This window comes from Scomber scombrus, chromosome 9 (genome assembly GCF_963691925.1).
Source record: "Scomber scombrus chromosome 9, fScoSco1.1, whole genome shotgun sequence".
Classification (NCBI taxonomy): Eukaryota; Metazoa; Chordata; class Actinopteri; order Scombriformes; family Scombridae; genus Scomber; species Scomber scombrus.
In genome coordinates this window covers 25,215,695-25,235,362 of record NC_084978.1, presented here as the reverse complement: position 1 = coordinate 25,235,362, position 19,668 = coordinate 25,215,695, and the positions used below count along the sequence as shown (strand labels likewise).

The 19,668-nt window shown below is 39.7% G+C and overlaps 2 protein-coding genes across 2 annotated transcripts; both read right to left on the bottom strand.

Annotated features, from left to right (window-relative positions):
- Positions 1-1,152: 1,152 nt before the first annotated feature.
- LOC133985859 (LON peptidase N-terminal domain and RING finger protein 3-like) lies at positions 1,153-10,010 on the bottom strand. Its single transcript, XM_062425584.1, has 12 exons — positions 9,237-10,010; positions 5,726-5,844; positions 5,495-5,617; positions 5,285-5,401; positions 4,975-5,191; positions 4,453-4,537; positions 4,075-4,189; positions 3,785-3,906; positions 2,766-2,924; positions 2,500-2,662; positions 2,200-2,349; positions 1,153-1,543 (listed from the first exon to the last, which is right to left on the bottom strand). The coding sequence occupies exons 1-12, from the start codon at positions 9,943-9,945 to the stop codon at positions 1,382-1,384; spliced, it is 2,241 nt and encodes a 746-aa protein (XP_062281568.1). The 5' UTR covers positions 9,946-10,010; the 3' UTR covers positions 1,153-1,381.
- Positions 10,011-13,205: 3,195 nt separating this feature from the next.
- Positions 13,206-19,639, bottom strand: commd5 (COMM domain containing 5). Its single transcript, XM_062425506.1, has 7 exons — positions 19,419-19,639; positions 18,604-18,764; positions 17,531-17,559; positions 17,378-17,428; positions 17,115-17,210; positions 16,708-16,783; positions 13,206-14,817 (listed from the first exon to the last, which is right to left on the bottom strand). Exons 1-7 carry the CDS (start codon positions 19,537-19,539, stop codon positions 14,716-14,718), a joined length of 636 nt encoding a protein of 211 aa, XP_062281490.1. The 5' UTR covers positions 19,540-19,639; the 3' UTR covers positions 13,206-14,715.
- Positions 19,640-19,668: the final 29 nt, after the last annotated feature.

The following is a 19,668-nucleotide window of genomic DNA, read 5'->3' as shown; positions in this document are numbered from 1 at the left end:
TGGACTAAAAATATTAGTGTTCTTGGAGGGAATCTGCCCTCAACTTGAGTTTCCACAGTTTGCCCTGTGCAGCATCCATGTGAGCTCAAAGCTATCGATTGGCTGGTTTTGACAAGAGTATCATTGACCATGTTTGGGGGTCAAATATCAAATTAAAAATAATAATAATAATCATAAAAATAATAATACGCCTTTGGAAAGTGAGCAGCTCAGCGTCTCGTTCTGTGAAATGTAAACAATGTCACTGCATGCATAAATAATGAAAACAATAAATAAACAAATTTAAAAAAAAACAAATGAATAAAACACAAGAACAAGAGCCTTAAAGCACAGTAATATAAAGGTTCAGTCCGTAGTTATTCAGCTGCAGGATCACACAGAGACAGAAATGAAGGGAAGCATGAAGGAAATTCGGAAGACAAAGTAGCTGTTAAAGTGATAGTAAAGGTGGTAAAATAGAAAACGTAATCATCAGTAAATGTCTACACGCAGTAGTGGGCTAACCATTTACTGGGATTTCAATGAGCATTATTATTATTATTCACTCACACGTAATGAGTGTAGCTACACAAAAAGTCAACAAAAGACACACAGTACGAGGACAGTGATTGGTTGATGACCAATTTGTTACTGAAGTGAAAAAAATCGGCTTCGTCTTTGCTGTAAAGCTACGTTCAGACGAGCCGCTCCCTTGTATTTCGGGAGATGTACAATACCGTCCTTTTTGAGGATGCAGTCTCACCACTCTGATCTGACTGCAAAGTGTTGTTTTTTTATGTTTCTTTCTATTTGGTGTGTCATCCCACACGCAACACGTACTTGACATTACCAGGAAGAACAGAGAACTACAAAAAGGGAGGCATGCCAAGAGAGGCAACGATGGAACTTGGAAAAGATGGAGACATTTCAGCAGAACAACTTCCACAGTCGAGGAGTTGTCGGACAACCAGCGTGTGCGCATTAGTGTAGCACAGATACAATAACACCAGATATTACAAAGGAAGATCCTCTTCAAACACACACTAATGTAAATTGTATTTAGACGGTCCCTCCAGTCCAAACGTAGCTGAAGTTGCTAGTTGAAATCGGAGGGACAAGTTGCGCTGCAGGTTGCTTGCAGCTTGGTGTCCGGAGAGTATTATTCATGGAAGTTATCTATTAATTCAGATCTATATTGTCTTTGTTTTTTTAGTCTGAGTTCGTTGTTGATGTGTAGATGGACGGAGCTACAAGAGGGAAGGCGCAATAACATCAACATCAGTTCTTTGTGCATCAAAAAGGAAGAGCAGCAGGTCAACTGCTGTCTAGGGGGAGGAGAGGGTGTTGTAGGCCAGGGGGTTACTGCATTTTTTCAGGCTGGTGAACGCTTGCTGAGAGCATGTCACCGGTGCCTGGTGTTGTGGGCCATGAAGAGCAGCACTTTGCGGATCCCGCTGAGGCGATCTTTCAGAGAGGTGATGGCCAGGAACGGTAGCTGGGCTCGACCCTCTAGTGGAAGAACGGCTAATAACCACCAACACCATGACGGTCCGTTAGGACTGGGCTGGAGAAAGGAAGAAAAAGGAAGAGGTTAAGAGGCTTTAAAGGCAAAATCGAGAAGAAATGTTGTTTTATCACAGTTGCTATTCTGACTGTGGGTCATGATAAAGTAATTTTGCATTCATCGCCTCCATTGTAGCGATTCAGAAGCCTCCTAAAACTCTCCAAATAAACTTCAATTTTATCATTTCAAACATTTGTCTCAGACTCTGAGTATACAAATAAGCAGCTAGTTTAGGTAACTTTCCAGATGTTGATCCCTTTGTATATAACAACAATAACTAATCCAGGGGGAATATTCGGTTTACTTTTAGTTGAATTCAGATAAATGTTTCTAAATGTTTTGTGTAAAACTTGAGTTTATTTGGGGAGCTTTATTTGGTTTAGGCTGCTTGCCCCAAAATGGGTTTGTTTTGTCACAGTTATGTTTCTTGAATCTCAGTAACGGGGGTAGGAAGTGCAATGTTATCATGAACCCCAGTCAGAAATGACGCAAGAGTAAGACACACCAGAATTCTCCTTTAAAATAATATATTTTTAATGTTCTGATGTATTTCTACTTAAAAACACATGTCAAATGCTATATTTCAGTATGTACACCAGTGAGTATTTACAATCATTCAACTAATAAAATCAATGTGTGTGTGTGTGTGTGTTTACCTGAAGTACAGAGTCTTTCTCAGGCATGGGTCCAAAGTGTCCTTCAATACGATCCTTCTGCTCAGCCTTCAGGGAATTGACCCAAACCAGGGCCAGGTCATACACCACATCATGAAGGGACTGCAGTTCCCGCTCCGCCACGCCCTCCACCTAAACACACATATTTTAAATTGAAGATCTCATCAGCTTCGTTTCATTCAGGCATCCTTTGAACCATCCCATCCTCCCTCTCTATCTAACTCCGCTCCTCCGAGCTGTCCAGCTCTTCTCGTCCACCCACACCCCTCCATCCTGTCATACCTTAATATCCTCCAAATATTCTATGTCAGCTGTATTGTATCCATCCCTCTCGTTGTGCTGAATGACTTTAAACCTCCGTCTGCCGATGGTGTCCACAACTGAGCGGCCGTCAGAGAAGAACTGCACGTCACGGATCTCCAACAGGCACCCGTAGTCTGCAAAGCTAGAGACGGAAAGAGGAGGAGGGCATTAATATTACACTTCCTGGACACATACTCAATGATAATCACATTTTATACATCAGAAAGTCAAGCATAGATACTAACCCTTTGAGGTTATCTCCCAGACACATGCCGAAGCAGTTGGTTCCTGTCTCCATGCACCGTCGAACCATGAGTCTGTAGCAGGGCTCGAAGATATGGAGAGGACACGGCACAGTGGGGAAGGCCATGGTGCACACGAATATAGGCACATTCTTGTTAAGACTGAAGAGAAACAAGAAGAAAGAAAAAAATGTTGAATGTAAATCATAGAACAAGGAGATGTTGTAAATCCTGCCAAGACTGCATAGAAAAATAAGTTCTGAGATCACAACTGCTAAACTGTGTGACTTCTATGGAGGGCCAAACATGACAGACAAATTAATGACAGACAGTATTTTTACAATGATGCATGTAATCCTTGTAGCCTGTTGTCAAAATTATCGCTGCAAAATAGTCAATGTCAAGATTTAACATTTTATACTGTTAGTCAGAATTTTCCATTTAAGTGGAATATATATAGCTGCTAATGTGAAGTGTGGCAATATTGAGGTCAAAAAATGAAATAGGTCATGTCCATGTATCATATGATAAGTCTGTATATAGACATGTCGATGTTGATCATTATGTTACTGTACCATAAGTGGATGACCTAATTTCTAATTGTGATGATGGTTATATATATATGTGTAACTCGTGAGCTTGAGAAAAACTGCCCTACAGTTTAGGCTTAACGCCATAAAAAACATCAGGCACTGTAGAAGCGGATCAGTTTTTCTCCAGTTAAGGAGAAGTTATTTATTGCATTTAATAGTTTGGAATGTGACACTTGATGCCTGACGATACATGACGCAGTCTAAGAGGTCAGTGTGTCACAAGTGTGCATTATCAACAGTAGGTCAGTAGGTCAAACAGCAGTCGAGGATATCCACAGGGGTCATGTTTTATCATGTACATAGATACTCAAACACAAGCCACGATCTCTGAGAAGATAACATTTGTCAGGAGAAGATAAGGGAACAATGGACGGAAATAAGAGAGTGAAGAAGAAGAAGAAGGAGAAAAAAGGAGAGGGGGAAACTTACTTTGAAAACTCAGCCATCTCCTCCCGGTGGATTTTCTGTCTTTCCATGAGCTCGGAGGGAAGATACTTAGATATCAGTTTCTCCATTAACACTGTTTTGCTGTACTGCCTCTGCTCCAGGTACTAGAAAAAGACAGAGATAGATGCTGCATAAGGGTACTTCAATAGTCCAGTAACAGAAGCATAAGGGTGCTTTCAGTGATAGCCACATAAACCTGACATATATCTTCTTCTAAATGACTGATTATTATTCTGTTGAGATCACGGTCTAGTAGGAGTATTATATCATACCTCAGACAGCTCTTCTTTACAGAGTGGACACTTTGGGTTGTGGTCCAGACATCTCTCCAGACACTGCAGACAGAAGGTGTGACCGCAGGGCATCGTGACCGGCTCATAGAACAGTCTGGGTGAAAAACACACAAACGTTACAAAACCTGTGACACTAGAGTGCCAGAGACACACTTATGATGTAAGATTTCATTTTCTTCATCTTTAGACACTAGTATTTCAAATGTATGAAAGATAGTCTTGGTTGTTTTCTATTTATTGTTGTATGTGTGACTTTTTACTTGAGTCTTTCCTATAACTTGTTGAGGTAATGGACAGTACAGAGTCATGCTGAGTGATCAGTTCTAGGCCTAAATTTGGCTGATAAGCAAATCTCACCTCATACAAAGAGAGCATTCCAGATCAGTCGGGTCCAGGAGGCCACCAGTCACACACCCCAATGACTCAGTCCCCTCTGCGGGCTCTGCATGTGGAGAGATTATCAGAAACACAAGACACAAAATCAGCTTCGGTTCCAGTTGACTTGTTATTTTCCTGATGGGGAACAAAGAAAAGCATTGTGCTGACTAATCCTGTGAATCTTATCAGAGGTTTTGGTTTACAAAGAGACGGTGCTCATATGAGTTTCTCGAAATCTATTTATTTTAATCCTTTCTAACTTATTGAATAGCCTACAATCTGATTTTAAAATAAATAAATAGAAGGGTTGCTGTTGTGAAAATGTAAACTAAATATTTGCCTCTTTTTAAATGCAAATTTTGATGAACCTCACATATGTTGCTATAGAAGTCTGATGAGCCTTTTTTATTTTTAAAATCATTAATCCATATTGAATCACTTCAATATCTACAGGTTGAGCAAATGTGTGTGCGTGTGTGTATCATCCTCCAAAAAACTCACCAGACTTGAATCTCTTGCGATCGTCCCTCCTCTCCTGTCCTCCCTCGTCCGTCTCCTCCTCTGTGCTCTTTTGTTTTCGTTTGAGGAGTGAGCAGTGGTCCAGCTTCCTGGTCTCTAAGTGTCCCTGACTTTTGACTTTACTGCTGTCTGACCACTCAGGCACAGGAGGAGCAGAGGAACGACGGGACTCTGACGACCACTGGGCAGGACTGAGGGTCTGAGAGAAAGAGAGGAAAATTAAAACCTCATGTTCCCTAAATGTTATACACTTCAGACTGTGATGATAATGAGAAGTGAGGGCATCTCGTACCTGAGAGGGAGCCACGGTGCTGTTTTTGATGTGCGCTCTACAAGACAGGATGTTGGAGTAGTCTGAGATGTGTTCAGGGACCTGATCTGTTACTGGAGCCAGGACATCACCGAGGAGCTAAGAGAACACAGGAAACAAGGATGTGATTACTTTGAGATCTTTAATTTAATACAAATATTAAAAAATACACATGAAACAAACTCTGGGTACCTTGTGAGCTTCGGTCTTGGCCAGTCTACAGTCCGGCTCTATGGACAGACACACCAGGTACTCTCTCAACGCCTCCTCGGTCCTGCCCAGCGATACCAGGGCCTGAGCCTTTCGAACGTGACCCTGTTGGCAGGCAGAAGACCCATTAACTCATATACATCAAACATCTACGTGGAAGCTAGAGAGTTATCTGTTTATTATTATGCAAAACGAATAAATCTGTCACTCTACCTTTGACCAAAGAGGCATGAGTCTGCAGGCCATCTCAGCGTCTCTCAGAGCCTTTTCATAGTGTTTCAGACTGGAGTGGATCTGGGAGCGGTTGCTGAACAGTATGTGGTCTGTAGGTGCTGAGGAGAACAGGAGGGACAGTGAAGAAGTTAATAAGTGTTAGAATGTTTTTCGTTATCAATAAATCTGTTATTTACTTAATGAATGGATGGATCATTAGGTCATAAAACATCAGAAAAAGAGTAAAAAACAGATCTCACGACATCAGTCTATAACTCATACTGATATAAAACACAGAAGAGCTAAAACAATCAGTTAGTGAATCATTAAGCAGACAATTTATTGGTTACTTATTTGATAATCAATCATTTTTCAATGAAAAACTCACAAACTGGTTGCAGCTTTTCAAGTTTACTGTCTTCCACTGTTTTATAACTGAGCATCTTTGTATTTTGGACTGTTAATCAGAAAAAAACATTTGGTGATGTCAACTTGTACTCTTGGAAATAATACTGACATTTTAAAAAAAATTACTAATTATCATTTAATTGAGAAAATAATCTTCTGATTAATTGAGAATTAAATTATAATTAATTTCAGCCATTAAAACAGCAAATTTGAGAAGCTGGAACCAGCTAATGTTTGGCATTTTTTCTTCATAAATGACTGAAACAATGACTAAAATACTAAATACTTAAATAATTATTCATTACTATTCGATGATGATTATTTGACCACCTGTTTCAACCTTATTAACTTCAGCTTACAACCTGCTCGGTTTACATGCTCAGTAAGATTCATGACCCCTTAACTACGTCAGCTGTTTCACAACCTCCTGCAGAATGTTTTTAAAAAAAACCCACACAGCACCGTTAATGTGAAAATGATGCTGTTTTTTTCCACCCATGTCCTAAAAAGCTGAATTTATTGGTGATGTAAGGTTTCAAGTTACATGAACGGAGAACTATTTAACATGCATCAGCTTCCACATTACAAAACGTGTTATGAGAAGAGAAAAAAACGCCTTACAAAACCATGTAGCACTATCAAGGTCACCCACATTCCAGGTTTCATAACTATAAAACTTATGCAAATGTCGCAGTTGGCCCTATGGGAATCAGAAGGAAACGTTTCTCTGCATTGTGCACAGATGCAAGCAGTAAATCACTGAAAGGAATACAAACAGGGGTAGCAGTAAAGGAGAGATACAAGCAAAAACAGATAGAAGAGATGTAAGGTGACACTCAGCTTGTTGATGTAAATGCAAATACAGTGTCTCAAATCATATTTGTAAAAATAGAAGTGCCACACGTACTGCAACTAAGCTGCCTTGTTACACAAGCATGCACGCAAACACACACACACACACATAGACCTGTGCTAATTATAACTAACTGACTTGCATTAACTCAATGTGGGCTTACCCCAATTTAAATCATAACAGTTACATGACCAAACACAACCCTGATCCAGCTGCTAACCTACATCCAACTTTGCAACTTAGTCTTAAAACAAGTGGTTACTCCTGTTTTTCATTGCGGGTCTGGGAGGTGTGTCCCCATGTTTGAGGTATAGTTAAAAACACATTCCATTAAATGTATGACTAAATGTAGCAACATCGACTGCACTGTCCTGAATAATGTAACATGCACAACAGATTCTTCCAGTACTGTTTTTCTCTTTGCACAATACTAGTTTACACATCTTCTTTAGTTAAGCAAGTGTTCCATATGGGGTTTTGTGTCATTACTTAGTAACCAAAAATCCATCTAAGGCTGCGACTAATGATTATTTTCACTACTTATTAACCTGTCAATTATTTTTTCTATCGATAAAATGTCAAAAAAGTGGTGATGAAAGATATGTATCACTTGTTCCCAAAACTCAGGATGAACCTCAAATGCCTCCTTTTGTCCTGACCAGCAGCACAACCCAAATATATTTAGTTTATTGTCATAGAGGACTAAAGAAACCAGATAATATTCACATTTTAGAGGCTGGAACCAGAGAATTATAGCATATTTTTTTCTTGAAAGATACTCATATATCAAAATAACAAAAGCACTATAAATTTCTACTCTACTGTGGCCAAAGGTCAACATTTTTCAGCCAATCATTGTGCAATATGTTATGTTATTCATACTCATCGGTTTCCATAAAAGACCTTTGCTGGACATGTAGGACTACTGTGAACAACACCCTGATACACTTTCAGACCTGGAAGCATCCCAGGACCATTCTAATCCATACTGATGGAATTACCCTGCATAACAACAGTCCAGTGCTGGCCTCTGACCAGCTCCACTGCAGCAGCTGGAAGATAAGATGCTCTAGTGGAGGGCGGGCCCAGGTCGTACAGTGTTGTTGAAGAATCCTCCAATGATTATAAGAGGTGTTTCTATGATATGTCGACTGCTATGCCAGGAAAACTACGCTACGCTTCTCAGAAAAATGAAACTAGTGACTTCAAACTTACACAAGCAGCCTGTAAAGTGGTGGAGCTGGAAGCGGCATGACACAGTTAAGGGAAATTATCCTGGTCATAAAATACTTCTGTCTGTGCCAGAGAACGCTCTCCATTCCAGTAGCAAACTATATTAACTAAATAGATGCCTGTGTGATCTAGTTCCACGCAGTTTGTTCCACTCACACACACACGCCCAAAACGCACTTAAATCCACTCACAGCAACTGCGTCATCACTCAAATACACTGCGTTGATGATATAAAGCAGTGCAGAAATGTAAGTAGACTTTGTCCCATACTACTGAGGATCCTAATGAATAACTGCCTGGAAACATATAGTTTAATTGTGGGCTTACTGGAGTTCATTCCACTTTGTCTGGAGGTCACAGCTAACTTTTTCACCCCCACCACCACCACCACCACCACCATCACACCACCTCTGCCTGCCTGTATAACTGCGTTGAGCCCTATAGTGAGACTAGTGGTGACCTGCATTAGTACCCTTGACCTACATTTGCCTGAATCATTGTTTGACGTTATACAATGAGGGAGCCGAGAGAGGGGCGGGTTACGTGCTTACGCAATGTTTGGTCCACTGGCCCAGCCTACATAACCCTGTTATCCAACACATGGTGCTGCTGTGGCGCTCAGATGCCAGCAGAGTGGCATCGACTGCAGAGCGCAGCTGCAGTAAACACGCTTATGAAACTGAGTCATGTAAGTGTTTTTATTTTATTATGGCTTTGCGATCAGGCCATAATGAAGTCACGTGGTGCCAACAACATTAATGCACAAAATAATAAGAGTAATAGCAGGAGATATGAAGTTAAGAGTAGTAGGGCTATGTAGGCTGGTCATGTAACACAAGCAAACACACACACACACACACACACACAGACACACACAGACACACACACACACACACACACACACACACACAGACACACACACACACACACACACACACACAGTAGCTGAAGTAAACATGCTCTTTAAAGACACTATGACTGTTTCCATAATAATCACAAGTGAGTTCAGTGTCCTACCCATCAGTATGGCTTGGTTGTATTTCTCCAGAGCGGCTTGCATCTTCTTCTCAGCGTATAGCCCGTTGCCCTCTCGCCTCAGCTGGCCGGCCTGGTGCAGGGCCGGGAACCACTTGGCCAGCAGGTTACTGAGAATCACATTGACCCTGTAAGTCTGTCCGATTGCCCCCTCGGAGGTGTCCCCGCACTCCTTACACACTACCGGCCGGTCCTTCTCCTTCCTCTCCCTCTCCAGACACTTCTTGCAGAAGCAGTGTCCGCACGGCAGAGTCACAGGCTCGAAAAGGGAGCTCAGACAGATCCGGCAGGTGAAGTCTTCATACCCGCAACCTGTAGCACCAACACCGGGGCATCCAGCTGCTGCTGCTGCCGCCGCCACCGCCCCTGCCTCTTCTCTTCTCGGGATGCTGGGTTGACTCTCACCCGCATCCTGCCTCCTGATACTACCCGTCAGGTACTCAATGAGGTTGTCCAGGTGAGCAGATCTGAGTCTATCTATCTCCGAGGCTTGCCGGTACAGACCAAAAGCCTCCGTGAATTTACCCCCGAATGCGAGAGCGTCCGCCCGCTTCACCATCAGCTCCTGCCGGCTCCCTGGATCTCCAATACCCGCTAACTGACACTCGTAGATATCCGCAGCCAGGTCAAAGTTTTTGGACTGGAAAGCCTCCACTGCGAGCTGCAGCATGATCTCACTCTCTGTCCCCATCTCTAGCAGCAGTGTGGAGTCTGTCTCCTTACCTCCAATGTGTGCTGCAGGTTTGATTAACAGTACCGCTGCCATTCATCACTGTCTGTCGGGAACGACTGACTACACTGTGCAGTCATGGTCGACTCCAGGAAGTACCCTTATTATTCTCAATGGAGCAACGAAGGAAAAAAAAAACTCTTACGTAAAAGTTGTGTCATGTGACGCCCAACAGCTGTTCTGATTGGCCGAGTGTAGAAAACTGTTACAAAACAATCTGCCATGTAACACTTGGAGAGAGTGTGCGTAGAGGAGGAGGGAGAGGGCGGGGGTTGTCTGACCTGCAAGCAGGATACCAGTAAGCAGTGGCGGGTCAGTGTGGGACCGCAGGTGGTCCAGAAACTTTTACTGGTATTACCTTATTCACTGTAATACATGTGTAATTATGTCTTCTTCTTTTTTTAATCATTATGAGTTTTTATAGTTTATAGACAGGACAGTTTATGAAACAAATTATATATAACAAAAGAAAAACACATCTTACAAAAGCTTTCTTTGGGTGCAGTCTATCAGTACTCTGTTTAGTTTAGGATCCTTGATAATAAATAGAATACACACCAGTTCAATTACAACTGTTCAGACTGTTTTGAAGTATATTTTAAAGCAATAAAAATGTCTATAATGTGCCAACTCCATCTCTACAAGCTTTTCATCAGGTTAAACATATGAAAGCAGCCACACCAGTTGACAAAACTTCCCCATCATCACCAGGCTGTATTACTGAGATTTACTGAGTGAATTATAGTAATTATGGGTAGTTTTCAAGTGGCGAATGTGTGTTTTTTTCAGGGACAATATTTACCGGTGTAGTCACAGATTAAAGAGTGATTGGTTCAGTCATAAAACTGATCTGGAGCAACTGTTTGAAAGTTATATGACAGAATAATAAACTCACGGGCGCAGGCGTTTAGTAGAACTCCCACATTGTTTAAATGTGTTAACTTACACAAAAAGCAAACCACCTGTATGAAGTTACATACCATGCAACTGTAAATCTGTGAAATAAAATTAGGACTTCTTTTATGGATCAAGTCTGATTTTCATGCACTTCATTATTATAGCATATGTAATGCCATTTTTGAGTGTAATACAGCTTTTTAACCACCAACCAAAAACAGACCACACAGAGAGGAAGATGCAGGGCAGGTAACCCAGTTCAGCTCTTATACAAACTGAGCATGTAATCATTTGTACAACAGCAGAGGAGGTCACCCCTCCATCACTGACCCCTTAGATGATTCTCCAGTGCATCAGACGAGGCAAAGCCTGTCCAGATATCAACTTATCAAACTGTGACACTGCATGTGTGTTTAATAACTGCGACGGGCGACAGTCACACAACCGCACTTTGAGGTTTAGTCGGTCATGGTTGCATAAAAGTGTTTGCGTAATGACAAAAAATCAAGACTGTTATTAAAGGGAGATTGTGTTATAAGTGTATAAGTGATAGTGTTACGTAGGGCTGCAATTAACTGCTGTATTATTTCAATTATTTTCTTTGTCATTTATTATTATAATATTCTTGATTATTGATTTGTTTAAAAAATGCCATTCATCATTTTTAGATCGCACAGAATCTAATTGACTATTATATATGTTGGGAAAAAACCACTAAAAATTCAAATTTAAGAAGGTAGAACCAGGTAATGTTTGGTATTTTTGGTTAAAAAATGACTGAAATGATGAATTGATCATGAAAACAGTTGCAGATTAAATATCTGTCAATCAACTAATCGATTAATCGACTGCCTGTTGCAGTTCTCCTGTCATTACATGTTACTATGTGCCTAAACTTAGTAATTAGGACTTATTGGTGAGTGGATTGGTAGCTTTATTTAAGTTCACAGTTGAAGCTCGATTTAGAAGTAGGTTGTGTTTAAGGTCATAGTTTAATGACTGGCTAAGAGATTTTCCTCCAAATTTGCTCTGATACTATATCACACTGTATTATTGGCGTCACCTGAAACCCGTGAATAGCATTTCCTGCTGGCTCACAATAAAACCTGTTTGCTACAGGGGGGGTCCGCCATGTTTGTGTGTGTATGTGTGTGTGTGTGTGTGTATGTGTGTGTGTGTGTGTGTGTGTGTGTGTGTGTGTGTGTGTGTGTGTGTGTGTGTGTGTGTGTATAAGCATGGGATTATAGGCTGTTTAGCTGATCAGTGTCCATGTCAGTAGTAGCAGCGCTGCCTGGTGATATAGGTCGGCCAGTCTAGCCTGTGAACTCAATCCTGCACACAGACACACAGCTGCCTGACATGAACACCTCAGCAGACACAGACAGACTGACACACATGTACAGACTGATTGCAGTGTATGCTAATGAGGACACTGGAGGAGCGTTACGCAAACCCAGATTGACCATCCATGTGGTCAGTCAGACACACACCCACACACACTAATATTGTCCAGCATTACACCTTGAAATTTGCTTGTGTGTGTGTGTGTCTAAATAGGCCAGCAATCCAGTCTAGCCAGCTCTTCTAGCACAGACTGTCTGGACCTTGTATGCTGGGTTGAGACCAGCAGTTATCCCCCTAATAGACTATTATACAAGGTGCTACTTGGCTGGAAAGAACACTGTTCAGGATATTCATTCAACGGATGCCAAAGCTGCACTTTTGTTTTGTTTTTTGGTGCCGTGTCCTCATATTTTTAAGTGCATTCTTTCAACAACGTCTAAACATACAGGAATGAAAAGCGTGAGAGAATCGAAGTAAAGCGTGACAACGGTCTGATATCAGATTTTCTTATGTACGCCTGACAACTTGACCATGATCATTGCATTTTCACCACTTCATGGCACAGAGGAGTTTATCTAAACTGATTTATGTTGGTGTCTGTTTGGAGAAGTAAGGCATGATCAGATATGTTAGGTTTCAATGTGAACAACAGATGTTTAGTGTAAAATACAAGTCCTGTGCTTGTATTGAAATAACACTGATTGTAAGAGAGCAAGCGTTGTCATCTATGGTAATTAAGAATCCACTTTTATTTATTAGAATATTCTTTCAGAACACTGTCAACACAAATAAACAGATGCTGTATTAAATTCAGTTTTAGTGAGCCTCCTGTTTGTGCCAGTTTGTATTAGTTTTTAAAAGTTACTGTAACCATTTTAGAGGCTCTAAAATGTCCAAAGTTTGAACAAATCATCTATTTTTGACACATTGAGTAATCAACAGATTTAATTAGTGACTCAATATAATGAAAACATTACAAATACCAGAAAAAAATCTATTTTTATTGCTTTTACAACAGATCTACAGTATAACTAAAACATTGTTTTATCATATGTATTCATCACTGGTTTGAATTCAGTGTATAAACACACAAGTAGAAAAGGAAAATCACCCTGTTCATTCTTTGACTTACATATCTTCACACATTCAGTCTCAACAACAGACTGGATCACATGACACTAGTTTAAAGTGGCCATTCAACCAGAGAGTTTCTGAGTGCTCACTTGACTGCATGTGTATTTTGGCACAATAGAGACTTTATAATGGTGTCAAATCTCTCAACAACTATTGAATTGAATAATGCTAATATATACAGTGTTAAAAGAATGACACAGTCTGATTTTAAGTGTTGTTTTGAAGTAAAGGCTGTGACACAGAAAACTGTTTTTTGTATTCAGGTACCTTGGTGGTTCTAGTCTTATCATTTCACACTTTGTCAATAACCAAGCATGTTGGATGCCAACACCATCAAAGCATAACATCATGACATTTTGATTATTATCATTTACACAACATTATATATTGAAATTCTTAAAATCAGTGGTATTGTGTGCGCTGTTTACATTTACAAAACTCCACCGGATGTCACAAACTAAGCAGAGAGGACAGTTTAAAGAGGACCTATTATGCTGATTTCCAGCACTAAAATGTTGTATTTCCAGTAGAGTAACTTGGCATGATTAACAGGTCGAAAATATACTTCATAGGCAGTTTTAGCTCCTGTCTCTTTAAGGCCCCCTCCCGATGAGCCAACTCTGTTCTGATTGGCCTGCTTTCCAGAAGCTACAGAATAAAAGCATGCATCAGAGTCGTGTTAAGTTACCGCAGATGCAAACCCAACATTTCCTGCTTCACTGCTTTATACTAAAAGCTTTTAAAGTACTTAATAGCAAGAGCATTTTATTGTGAAGAATTTACAGGAGAAACATGTTCCTCACTGAATTAGCAGAGCTTTATTAGTGACGCCAAAAACGGACTGAAACAACATTGAGATATTTGGAGCTCTTTGTTTAGCGGCTAAATTAGAAATACTGCAGAGAGGAATAGTACCAGCAGAAACAGTCACAGTGATGATTGGTGAAAAGCTGTAGATGACTAGCACACCTCCAACAGGTACACTACTTATTTTACTTTGCCCTGCTGTGTAATGGAGTCATGACTCTGCATCAAAACCCCTAAAACGGTGGAAATATGCTATAATGTTAGCGGAGCGGAGCAGTAAACTTGTGCGCTGTTCACCGATGACCATATAAAGAAATCTGTCACGAGCTGATGTCAGCTTGGGCTGGAAGTAGAAAAAAACGTTCAGAGCAGTCTGAAGCTGGTGCTTTCTGCTCACAGGGATTACTTCTACATGTGTTTACCTCATTATTTAATACTATGGCCACTTTTAACAAGAACATCCGATATATTATTCAACATATATAGGACTTACAATAAAGAAAAGCATAATAGGCCCCCTTTAATTCATCAACAGCCCTGCATGGTGTTTTAATCTTGGATCTTGAGAATGCTCCTCTTCTCCAGAGCGTTCATCTCTTTGAGGATCATAGCCACGTTGTAACGTAGCTCCTGGAATTTGGTCACAGGCACCTGAACAGGGAAACAAAAAAATGCAAAAGAGACAAATTATTCAGTCTGAAATCAGCCCCAGAGCCAGGGTCGAGCTTCAATGCTGATATTATAGCGATATAATGTAAAATCATCGCCATTACGAAGATAGAAAAAAAAAAAAGACAGGGGTAATGAGAAAATTATTAAAAACTTGTGTTAGCAGCACTTTGTTTGGTCAGTGAAAAGCAGAAACGTTGCATTTTCAATAAACTTTGTGCTTAAAGTGTGCGTGGTATTCCATTTTCCCACTTGTCTACTAGGTGTGTATTTAATGTTAAAAAATGAAAGAAATGGTCATTGAAAGAGTTCCTAAAGTTCTGAAAGACTCCACCATTAATGATTCATAGCTGAACCCTCTGACTTCTCATAATACAGGTTGTTTTATATCTCCTATCATTTATGATTTATGTAACCCTCATTCCTATGGTAAGGGTTCAGGCTCTGTGTGCCTTCAGCTATTTGTTTTTGGTGATTCCAGCAGCAGATATCCTTCAGTCACATTCTGGTGAATCCCGAGAAGCACATATCAGGTAGAGATAAGGTACAACCCGTCAATGGAATCTGCACATCAGATGTTGTCGCCACTAATCCTCTAATTCTGCCATAAGCTGTTTATGTAACCACTCTGCTCGGTACAGCTGTCGTAGAAGGCTACCCTTCTGCTTCTGTCCACATTAGTAGGCTACTTTGAAGCCTCTAATGCAGCATCCGTCCTGAAATGATCTGGCATGGGTTGGAGTATGGTGCCCCCTACTGAGGAAAACATCTTACTATTGTGATTTGGTTAAAATAGGATTCTGTTTATTACATTTCTATACATTCATTCTTTCTATTGAGAACTTTCTTAATCATGTATCAATAATTGCAACAATTCAGTTAAACTACAACCTTATGTTTTATTCAAAGTTATGTTTTTTTATGTATTTTGCTTATTTGTAAAATAAAAATATACTGCCCTATCAGCGACAATCCATTGTTTTTATATACTGTAAAGACAATAACAAATATACTTTCCTGATGAGAACTGATTCTAGGTCAGGTTGTATTGAATAAATGTTAGCTCAATTCACTGTGATGCTATTACGTAACAACTAAAACACAGGTGGAGATCCAAGTTTTTTCCAGGCTCATAGGCTGAACATAAACAGCAAGTAGAGTATACACCACAGTGCTTTTTAAGCCCTTGTGAGTGAATTAAAGCCCATTTCTTATAAACATAAGCTCACAGTAGCACAAGCTTGCGAAGCCTGAATGCACTGTAGTGGATATGGTACTGAAAGTGTTTCATAATTATATACTGTATACAAGTGTGTATATGGAGTAGTAGTAGTAGTTTTATGTGTATATGCAGTATGAAAAACGTGTAAGTACTGTATATAGGTCATTTTAATTCTTTTAAATGCCTTACTCCAAGACACCTAACCCCCATCATTTATTTGTGAGCCGTCAGTACTGATAGGTCTGTCACTATAACTCCTTTTGTTGGACGATATATTGTCTCAGAAATTATCGCGATAAACAATATTATTGTCATCTGACGATCATTTTATACCACTGATATAATGATAATGATGCCTCTTAGCTGCTAATGCGAAGTGTGGAAATATTGAGGTCAAAAAAATGATCACGGTCATGTCCATCTATCATATGATAAGTCCATATATAGACATGATGATGTCGATAATTACTTAATTGTACGATAAGTCGATGATTATTATGACAGGCCTAAGTACTGATCTGAAAGTGGAAGGTTTCAACACACTGCTATGAATTGAGTAAATCTTTTGTTAAATTTTGAAACAGCCTCTTTAGAGTAGATAGGATGTGTAACAGCATGTGCAACCAGAAGCAAGCTAAATGTTTAAATACCTCAAACCGATGAAAACTTCCATCTGAGAGTTTCATCTGCATCAGAACAGAAGGCTGCAGGGCCCTCGCTAAAGAGCTGAGGAGACAGAGCAGACACACATCTTAATCTCATGAGCTTCTTTAAAAGAAAGAAAGCAGAACAATTTTTGAAATGAAAGTAACACAATTGGGCTATAAGAGGTTAAGTTTTGGGATTCTTGCTTTTAAAAACATGATGCTTAGACCTCAGTTTCTTGGTATCATTGCACTTTACTTCCTACTCAAAACAAATCAGCAGCTTGAAGCACTTCACATCCTGTCTGAGATTTTTCCAGGAAAGACGAACAACAACAACAACCAGTAAAGCTTCCGTGAAGTCGTTAGCAGTCAAAAAACAAAAAACACTTTTTCTCTCTCTCCCTTCGTACCTGGTAGAAATGGCAACATCCACCCTCCATTTGAGTTGGTCTAATGTAGGCAGGTGGGGGTCATTCTGGGATGTTGCTGCGTCTAGAACCGCACGACTGCAGATAAAAAGAGATGTGAGACAGGAGTGATACTGTCTCCATGAAGGGCATCTAAATGTAATCTATCATAGTCAGGAAATCCATGTAACTGACACCATTTATGCTAGCAAGGTTATAAAAGACACACCATTAAGACTTATGAGGTTATAAATAATTCAACATACCGATTTCCAAAAACAACACTGGAGAAATCTGTGATAAAGTCTTCTGGTATCCTAAAGAAAAAACAGAAACCATGCATTCATTATTGGTAAGTTACAAGCAGGAGTCATAATGAATCAACACAGTAGTAGTGTGATAAAATAAAAAACCTTTACCTCACTTCTCTAAGATCTTCTTTGAAGGCCTGAACAGGAACACAAATAAAACATTATTAATTATGATTTTAATGAAGATTTAAAAAAATAAAAATAAAATAAAAAAGTATTTCAAAATGTTAAATTCCATGTTTATGAAGAGGAAGTAATTCATATGTGTTTCCCTCAGCTCACATTGCAGTTGGGTGGAGAATGCACCATTAAAAATTATACGAAAAAGGCCTTTTAATAGATCTTTGTCACTTGAAATCCATACTAAATACTAATAGTATGTACTTTATACTTCTACTATAATAAACTGTTTTTTTATAGTTATTATCCTCCCCCAAAATTAGTATAAGAAGACAGACATTGATCAAACTGCCTTTGTTGTCTTTTTCTGTAGCTGTCTCTGTAGCTGTCTCACCACTCCTGCAAGTATTTAACCACAAGCCTTTTACACAGCTGAGATTTTAACACGCCACAGTAGCAAAATCACACAGGTGTTACTTATAAGAATAACAATGTCTCTGTCTTACTCAAGTGTCCCCAGTAAGACATGACAGTGTGTCCAAAAGCATTACCTCATTCACTCACTACTCCTTGTGTAACAGACAGTAGTTTACCCCGTGGTGAGCAGCAAATTGAAAGTTCAGACAATCAGTCATTACTTTGGGTCATCACTGGTGAGATCTGTTGGAGCTATTTGTTGTTCTTGTTAGATTTAACGATTAATTTATTAATTTTGAAGAATATAGCTGAATTAATTAGATTATAACGTTAGTATCATTTTAGTTCATTTGAGCACTGGTTAATGCTTTTGTTTTGAAGGAACTGGGCAGCTTGGACACACTAGGTGAATCTATTTATACATTTATCGGCAGGTAACCTAAATAAAATGCCTTAATGAATACTGTTGCTGAGACATAAAAGTATCTGTTGCGAAATAGGTTTATCTGTAAGATGCAGCAGGCCTCCAGCTCAGCTGCTGAGTCACTGACAAAGGCTAAAATGTTACGAGAGAGAAGTGAAATATATTAAGTAAGTGTAAACATGCTCCAGCTTCTAATGTCCAGCGATGACCACCAGCTCACCTCCTGTTTAAGTGATGACACAGGGATGCGGATGGCCTCAGACAGCAGTCTGTACATCCCAGCTACGATGTGACTGAGCCTCTCCTGAGGGACGACACTGCTCTCTGCTATGGACTTCATCACCTCTCTGCAGTCCTTCCCCTCCAGAGCACTGACCACAGCTGGAGGGAGAATAATTCAACAGGTATATTTATAAAGTTATTGAATGTCTTCACATGCTTGGAAAAATATTAGTTACTGAGTGACTGATTCATATTCAATTCTTTCATATATTGTTGGGTTAAAACAATGATGCTAAAGTTAGATTCTGATTTGGCTTAAAGGGAAAAATAAATAATGATATTTAGCAGCTGATTCTCAGTTTGATTGTTTTTTACCACTTACAATTATTAAAGAGTGTTAGACATCATAGCAAAATCCTTTGCTAATGACAAATGAAAAAGGGTAATTTCACTGCTTTCTTCTCCATCCAGACCACATTAGACCAGATCCAAATCAAAAATGACTATGCTCACTTGCTCAGACTCATCAAATCTCACTAGATTAACAAGGAGCCCCCAGAGACTTATTGAAACCTTTATTTTGCTCATGAAAACAGAAAATGGGCAATATTTCCCCATCCAGGCCACATTAGACCAAAAACCGCTGTACTTGTCAAATCTGGATTAGATGACTTAGATTTGACAGGTCAGAGGCTAACTTCGGTGTCGTGTTATAAAACGCATTTAAACAGCACATGCCGTCAATAGGTGATATTAGAAACATTTAAATGACATACTATCTGCTTTAGAGAGTCATTAACACATTTAAAGTACCTTTCAGTATTTTCCTGAACATCTCTTGGTCCACATCCTTCAGGTTTTTCGACAATGATTCGACTTCTGCTGGTATCCTTCCTCCCAAAAAGCTGGAGTCCTTAGCATGGCTCGAAGACATGACTAACCATTCAGTAATATGCGATATACACACATAAAAAGATAGAAGAACTGTGCACGTAAGTGCAGTAGTTGTTTTTTATGTTCGTTTTCTGTTTAGATAGCTTCCGCCCTCTCGTCACATGACGCT

Coding starts and splice junctions, on each gene's coding strand:
- commd5 (XM_062425506.1), bottom strand. CDS start 19,539: ATGTCTTCGAGCCATGCTAAGGACTCCAGCTTTTTGGGAGGAAGGATA. Junction 17,429..17,530: donor GAAGATCTTAGAGAAGTGAG/GTAAAGGTTTTT, acceptor TTTTTTCTTTAG/GATACCAGAAGACTTTATCA. Junction 16,784..17,114: donor GATGTTGCCATTTCTACCAG/GTACGAAGGGAG, acceptor CTGTCTCCTCAG/CTCTTTAGCGAGGGCCCTGC.
- LOC133985859 (XM_062425584.1), bottom strand. CDS start 9,945: ATGGGGACAGAGAGTGAGATCATGCTGCAGCTCGCAGTGGAGGCTTTC. Junction 3,907..4,074: donor GTAAAGAAGAGCTGTCTGAG/GTATGATATAAT, acceptor GTCTTTTTCTAG/TACCTGGAGCAGAGGCAGTA. Junction 2,925..3,784: donor GAGATGGCTGAGTTTTCAAA/GTAAGTTTCCCC, acceptor GTTTCTCTTCAG/TCTTAACAAGAATGTGCCTA.